Source organism: Pecten maximus, chromosome 2 (genome assembly GCF_902652985.1).
Source record: "Pecten maximus chromosome 2, xPecMax1.1, whole genome shotgun sequence".
In the NCBI taxonomy this organism is placed as follows: Eukaryota; Metazoa; Mollusca; class Bivalvia; order Pectinida; family Pectinidae; genus Pecten; species Pecten maximus.
Genome location: NC_047016.1, coordinates 50,676,445 through 50,684,515, shown reverse-complemented (window position 1 = coordinate 50,684,515; position 8,071 = coordinate 50,676,445). Strand labels below are relative to the sequence as shown.

Below are 8,071 nucleotides of genomic sequence, written 5' to 3'. Positions count from 1 at the left end.
TACCAGTCCTTTCACTTCAAGACCTGATCAATTCTGTCGTACAGATACAGAGACAATATTCAGGTTTAACGAATAATGTGATATTTTATTTCAATTTTGGCTATTATCATATTTTTCAAGGTCGAGTGAAGAGAATATGTATCAGACAAATAAACTAAAAACTATTCGTACACTTACCTCGTATACGTAATTCGTGATCCGTTTTTTTCCACAAGTGAAATGGCTTATCACGTGACCCAATTTGACTTTCTGCGGGCGGCTATTAATTCCCAGATTTTGCTAAAAATTTTACAGAATTTTAAACCTACTTTTTTCACCACATACCAACACTTCCAACCATGATGCGTCAAATCTGAATTCTATACGCATGGCGTACCCCTAACTCACTACCGTTTTTAAAGCCATAATCATATTACATATACAGTGCATAAAAAAGTCTTTTTATCGAATAGTTAAAAGATAACCTCTACCCAGACTATTAGCCTACCTTACAGAGGTGAAATTAAGTGATTTACATATTATCTTGGTTGGCTGACAATATTATACCTATACAGGAAGCACTACATCATTCTGTGCTCAACACGTATATACAGCTTAACAACGTTATGAGAACATCGCAAATATGAAACGATATTCTCAAAGCAGCAAATAAGTGCAAATTCGGAGTCTACATTACAAATTCAAAAATATGTCTTCAAAACATTAACTTTACAAGACTACAGCAACATATGATGCCCGCCAAACCGACTTAACTTTCCAGTTATTTAAGTTCATCGGCTGCACGTTTTATAGGCTTAATGTAACCCGAATAAATGTAATTTCAGACACAACCTTTCTCTACCGACCAATGTCTATTTTTATCATTATTTATATCTTAGCGTTAATTTTTTACGAGACGCTGGTATACTGTGGATATGAATACCGGGACAGATAGTTTTATAAAGGGCGACATGGATATGTATCTGTCACCCAAATTGTATTCATCTCGACTATATACTAAGTGTAGCATCTGGTGACAATTCAATGCTTACATTTACATTCCAATATTGTAGTTGTTTTCTATGACTAAGCAAAAATACGTTTGAATGCGTTACATCAGTAAGCTCAAGTCCAAGAACGGCCAAAATTTGTCATTAAAAAATAATATAGTTCCTCGATATCGTGCCATCGATATCGTACGTTCATAAATGGTTTAACACAAAGTTAATTTATTATAAATATTTTATTTTACAAACGTGAGTAGATATCGCAAAATTGCTAAAAAAAAAAAGCATAATTTCTGATTCTTTGAATTTAATGCGGTTTCATTTAAAAGTGCCGTTGCGTTGAACGCTATTGCACATGAAAGACTCGATTGTTTATTATATATATCGACTGGTTTTGCGTTGTTTTAAGATGAAAGTCGTCCCGACAGTAGGTGAACACGATTCCGGGGTTGTTTTCTCTTGAAACAGATTCAATATGTGATTAGTCAGATCAGTGTCGTTAGCGGACAATGTTCACAGTGGGCCTTTGACATCAGTGAATGTATACACAAACAAAAACATGGCCGATACCCCCGATTTTAACATTTTCTTAAATGCTGGACTGTATTGTCGTGTTTTACTTTTGACGACGCTGATTTTGGTAATTCCGTATCTAGAAGGCGCTTATAATAATTTTGTTTAAAATAAAATCGTTCCGTTATAACTTGTAACCTTACTTTATTGTTTCCCTAGGGGCTTATATATGGGATTAAATGCTAACAAGAATATCCTCTACCGATACCAAAAGTATCTGGCAGCCACATGTTTAATTTTTATACCTAGAACACCTGGAGCTGTATTCCCATGCCGTAACCAGAAAGTGTAGTATACAGTCTAATACAATACAAGTTGGATAACTTACGACATGCAAGGAAATGCATTACTTGATCCAACCATGGTCGGGGAACTGCGTACTTCTTAGTATACTTTAATGACAATATACAATAATGTCAAAACTATTTCTGATGCAATACTGCTTAAGTTATTGATGGGAGGGTCCTATCAAGAGTTGTATATTGAAGATAAAAACATATCCTTTTTCACAAAATGTACATTTTGGTTGTTTTGACAAGGTGTTGAAGTGACATATCTTAGCTCATTCCCATAAGTTTTGAGAAAGTATAATATATCATCGCTATCATTGCATAGATTTCTGTGTACATACTGAACGAACCAGACGTGTGACATTGAATTATGGTAATATTACACTATCGAAGTCATCTTAAAAATTCGGGAGAAGATTTCCAAATATTTCACCTGACAGACCCATGTGATCTTAAATGTAGGTCAAGGCCATCTGCCAATAGCCCGACTGGTATTTGCACATGCCAAATTCATGCGCGTTTTCAGATTTCATGCATATATTAAGATTAATATCTGCTCGTATGACTTTTAAATTTTGTGAAACATTTTTCACGTAATAATTATTTTTTAAGAATAAGTTATGTCCAGGCTAGGAGGTTTTCGGTTTCGGTAACACATCCCTTTTAATTAAATGTCTGTGAATTTTCAGTTTATTGCCATTTTTCTAAAAATCATCTCTGTTCCTGGAACTTTTGAATTCCACTATTTTCCTCTCCCTGGCGTCCTTTGGGATCCTTGTGTTAAACTCTATACTGTGATCCAACCTATTTCACCTGCGTTTGTGGTGTGTCTGGTGACTCCAAGCAATGCTCTATTGTAAATGTATTTGTAGTACGATGCTTGGTTTGTCCCCTCGGGTGATGGGCTGGTGTACCTCGTAATGATCGAATTTGTCCTTTGTGCTCCAATAGTGTTGGTGGTGAGTATCATTATCTATTTATCTGTAATCATGAATTAGTATGCCAAATTAGAAATTTATATACAATGTATACCAAATTATTATTGTATATACTGATGATGATGATGATGCTTGCATTTGAATTTACTGATGCCGACGACGACGATGCCGACGACGACGACGACGACGACGACGATGATGATGATGATGACAATATATATTATTGTACATACACTAATATGACAAAAATGAAAGATTTAGTTTCTCTATGTAATGTTCGTGTGCTCTCAAAATAAGTAAGTTTGTTGAAAGGATTGAAATTTTTTTAAAGAGTGTATGAGATTTGTTGTGTTCCGCCATGTATGAAATTTGCTGTTTATGTTTGACCTCTTGTAACACACGTGTGTGTGTGAGCGATCAATAAAAATCTGAAACCCTCATTGCACAACAATAGTATATTAGAGCAAAAAAAAAACAAAAAAAAATGCTCAACCAGATTTTCATATACATGTACTGCTTCATGCAGAATGCAAAGGACCTTCCTCCAGAGACAATTAATTCTGTAAGAAAAAATCTTAGGGCCCTTAACAGCGAGTTTTAGTGAAACTCATCAATCCATAAACTCAAATGCATGTACGCAGTTTGATATTTCCACCTGCTAATTAGAGTAGATATTTTAAAGCGAAAATTCACAATATTTGAGATATATTCAAAACTGAGTCACCCATCGGTAAAACAGCGAACACAATATAATGATATATCGTCGATAGGTATATTTTAGATTCGTTTATTTTTCTATAAGATTGTAAAATGTAGATAAAAAAAACTTGCTGCCTTAAATTGAATACACGTACATTGTACGTATACGATGTACCTTCTGTTATTTATATAAACGACAGTATATATACCCATCCAGTAGGAAAATGAGGTATCACCTAGCTACATGTAGCTGTACACGTCCAATAACTAAAATATATATTTGAAATATATTTTAGTTATAATATAATAATTATATTAACTAGTTGTAGCGATCCAATACGTATACAAAGCATACAGTTGAACGGGTATACATAGGCTACTAGAAAATGGAAATTTACCCTGTCACACACCTATTTTCCGGGATGGAGTTATTTCCCTTGTCCAAGATGTCTGCGCCCACGACGAGACACATGAGTTCAAGTTCAAGTTCGTTTTTATCTTTGAGGGGTCGCTTTTATTGTTAGATTGTTACCTAGTCCATCACAGGTAATTTATATCTACTAGTGTTGTCTTCCGGAATATATATTTCTATAGTATACAGGGTATTTTATCAGTAAGTAAATCTAACTGATAAAAAACTCCGGTCCAATGAATGTCATAGATATATATTAAGCCAATATTTACTCCTATAGTTTATTATCAGATGTTATTGTGCCAACAGTAACGATGCCTGTCAAAATGTACTGTACTGAATAATATAAAAACCAAACCACTATATGGTATATAATTACTATAGTATATAACGTTACAGGGTATTTTTATATGGATTATATAAACCACAGATCTAGAGAGGCTAGTTACAAATGATAAATATAGATCGCTTATATTCCTATGACATAAAAGATCACTGGTTTACCGATTGATCATCTTACTTTTAATGTGTTACATTATAACATAGCATTAAGAGAGACGTTTTAGTGAGAATAAAGTCAAGATTCATTGTCTATATAACCTTTAGTTAGTAAATTTAAAGACTATTTACAAATAAGATTCTAGTGGAAATCGTTTGATTTTTAATTCCATTTGTAGAGTCTAGTTATTATACAAATAGTAATAATTTGAAATATCTTGTAAAGTTTGTTATAGAATAAAGACTATTTATTCTGTAAATTATGAATTTTAACTCATCCCGAGTTTCCTCTGGCCCTGACACCATGTCTAGTGTAGGTGTCGAGTGTAGGACAAAAGCCCCCTGTCAGGGCCAGAGGAAACTCGGGCTAACTCATACCTTGTATGTATTACTACAGAATGAGACACAGACTATCCTATAATGGTTTTGAGAGAAGATTAGATTACTGGTACAATGTATATGAGTCCATTTCTTAATTTAAATTTATTTCTGAATATGTCAATCCCAAAGTTAAAATACTGTGCATCGCAGCATGGTACATACTATTATGTTAAATGTTAAATCACTGCCTCCGCTAGGGATCAAACTCGGCCATGCATGGACCTCTAGCTTACTAGTCTTACGTTCAACCAATTGAGATAAAGAGAAGATCTTTCTATAGCTAGCCGAGCGGTATATTGCTGTAGTCATATTTTCTCAACATCTCTTCGATCACCATGTAGGTGAGGGGCCGCGGTGTCCGAGTGGTTAAGGTGTCCCGACACTTTAACACTAGCCCTAGGCCTCCACCTCTGGGTTGCGAGTTCGAAACCTACGTGGGGCAGTTGCCAGGTACTGACCGTAGGCCGGTGGTTTTTCTCCTGGTACTCCGGCTTTCCTCCACCTCCAAAACCTGGCACGTCCTTAAATGACCTTGGCTATAAATAGGACGTTAAACAAAAACAAACCAAACCAAACCATGTAGGTGTGTATAACCCCTGTTTGCATTGTATACATTGTAGGTGTTTCACCATGGGCATTGAGTCGGTGCTGGAATCGTCGGACAGTGACAAGTCCAGTAGCGGGCTGACCAGGAAGGGAGGTGTCCTGCTTGGAGTATTTGGGGGCTTGTTCGTTGGAATCTACACGCTTACTGGTCCATTTCTGGCCCCAGCTGTCAGAAAAATTTGCTTACCATTCCTGCCAGCGTCATCTGCCCAAATGAAAAATGTGTTTAAAGCACTAGGCAGTAAAAAGGGGAGCCTTCTGGACATTGGGAGTGGAGACGGGCGAATTGTACGTAACCGATACCATGATCAACATGCACAGTATCAAATATTTGAATATCTTCCTTATTCCTTGACTTTACTAAATCTTACTTTAGTATCCAAGATGGACTTTATTTAAATCAATTCCTGCTTTTGCATACTTCAAATAGCACGAGTACATACCATGTGCTCATTTTGTGACTAAATACTGTTTTTGTGTCCAGGATCGATGCTCTTCATCCAAAAGCTAAACCACCCCTTCAGATTGATATGCACCTTCAAAAATTGAAACGAAAAAATGTTTGCATTTTGTTAGTAAAAACCATTAAGTGTTGTATGTATTTTTTTCTTTTTTTGAGGGGGTGGGGAATGGGGGGATAAATTAAAATGGTGTCTGTTTTCACATCACACAGCCCACTTTCCTCCTTTTTGTAAATATCCCAACAAAAAGTAGATTGTAGAGAATGGAAACAAAGTATCATCATGGATGCATGATACTCGGTTTCACATCAGGATACATTATAATAATATCAAATTTTCTTTTAAAAGATAAATGCTACGTTTATTGATGGTAACATTCACAAACTTCATAATTCATGTGTTGTATTTTGAAAATAAATTCTGAAATTTCTGACACAGGTGATCGAAGCAGCCCGTCATGGATACAAAGCCTCAGGGAATCGAACTCAATATGTGGCTGGTTCTCTATTCCCGTTTGGCGGCTCGACGAGCAGGCATGAATAAAACGGCTACATTTAAACGTCAAGATCTCTGGAAAGTATGTATCAAGAGGATTTTTGTTTGGAAAAGGTGTACATATATTTATTGCCCATTTAGAAATAAAAATATATATTATTGGAATTTTAAAACGTCAATCATCATTGTACGGTGTAAAGATCTCTGCATATCTTTAATAATAATAATAATAATAATGGTGCTTGATAGAGTTGTTATCCCCCTGAATGAGCTTATATTGGTTGTTGGCAGTGTACATGTAAGATAAGCTTCATATGAATCCCTGATTACATACCCAACAGGTTTGATAGTATTTATTAAATTTTACAAATAATAGTTATTTTTAACGGTTTATTTTTCAGAGTGATATCATTAATAGTTATTTTTAACGGTTTATTTTTCAGAGTGATATCATTAATAGTTATTTTTAATGGTTTATTTTTCAGAGTGATATCATTAAGTTATTTGTAACGGTTTATTTTTCAGAGTGATATCAGTCCATACAACAATGTGGTTATATTCGGTGTAAGACAAATGGTAAGTTTAAGTACATTTTGTATTTTGTAAACGGTATACAACCTGGCTATTTACCGAGTACATGTCTTTCTGTTTCTGTAATGTCACAGCCAAATACATGTACATGTATATGAAATAGGCTAAAAATCAAAGACATTTTATCATTGGTAAGTCTAGTTGTACTATATTTGGAGCTAGACATTATATATATAATTAGTGGAATAACTTGTTCATATTGAATCTTGCTATGCGACACATTGCCCGATTAGCATATGACTCTGGCATTAACCCCCATGCAAAACGTAACAATGCTATATGAATGTACTGACAGTGAAAATACACATTTTCTTACTTTTTGCATAAAAAAATAACAACAAAACAAAAACAAAAATCGATAGTTTCCATTTATCAGAAAAATGTGGAATTTATCAGAAAGATGTGGAACATTGGTCTTGTATTCGAAATAAAAAAGACAAACAACATTTCAATGGTTTGTTTCAGATGGAGCCCCTCGAACAGAAGCTAGAGAAAGAGTTAACACATGACAGTATGGTTGTAGCCTGTCGTTTCCACTTCCCAAACTGGGAGCCAATCCTGACCCTAGGTGAAGGTGTGGACACCGTCTGGTTATACAGAATAAACAAAAAGTCAGTCACTAACCCAAGTTAACACTTGCATGTGATATGTACTGTTTGCAGTAACTATAAATGAATGTCAAACAGGAATTGTCCAATTCAACCATCAGCCGGTGAAAATTACAGCATGGTGGATTGGTGGCACTGAAAGCCTTGTTAACAGAGGTTTTGTGATACCTTGGTGAACTGGCCAGTTGAATTGCTGTCCAGATCAAGAGCATGCACATATTCCCAACCAGGCTTTCAACTGCGGATTTGGAGCTAGACCTAGATTGTTTCATAACTAGTGATTATGAAAGTGTGTTAACAAAAGATTGTTTTAACTTGGATATTTATTTAGCTGAGCAAATGCCATGTAAAAAAGGTAGAATGATTCAGAGTAGCAGGTCTAGAGTGTATGTTGTACTGAAATATTCTCATCAACATTGTGTGATATTTTATAAATTTTCATATGCAAATGTTATTTTGATGGAATAAAAATAAATGATTTTCAAGGTGAAGTTTGCCATTTTGATTATCAATTGTAATTTTAACAAGACGAA

General features: G+C 35.0%; 1 protein-coding gene across 1 annotated transcript; it reads left to right on the top strand.

Annotated features, from left to right (window-relative positions):
• Window positions 1-3,923: 3,923 nt before the first annotated feature.
• Window positions 3,924-8,029, top strand: LOC117322394 (ATP synthase subunit C lysine N-methyltransferase-like). Its single transcript, XM_033877270.1, is given in 6 exon segments — window positions 3,924-4,032; window positions 5,398-5,671; window positions 6,283-6,315; window positions 6,317-6,421; window positions 6,865-6,915; window positions 7,396-8,029. Coding segments are annotated over 5 exon segments (621 nt in total). The 5' UTR covers window positions 3,924-4,032; window positions 5,398-5,407; the 3' UTR covers window positions 7,564-8,029.
• Window positions 8,030-8,071: the final 42 nt, after the last annotated feature.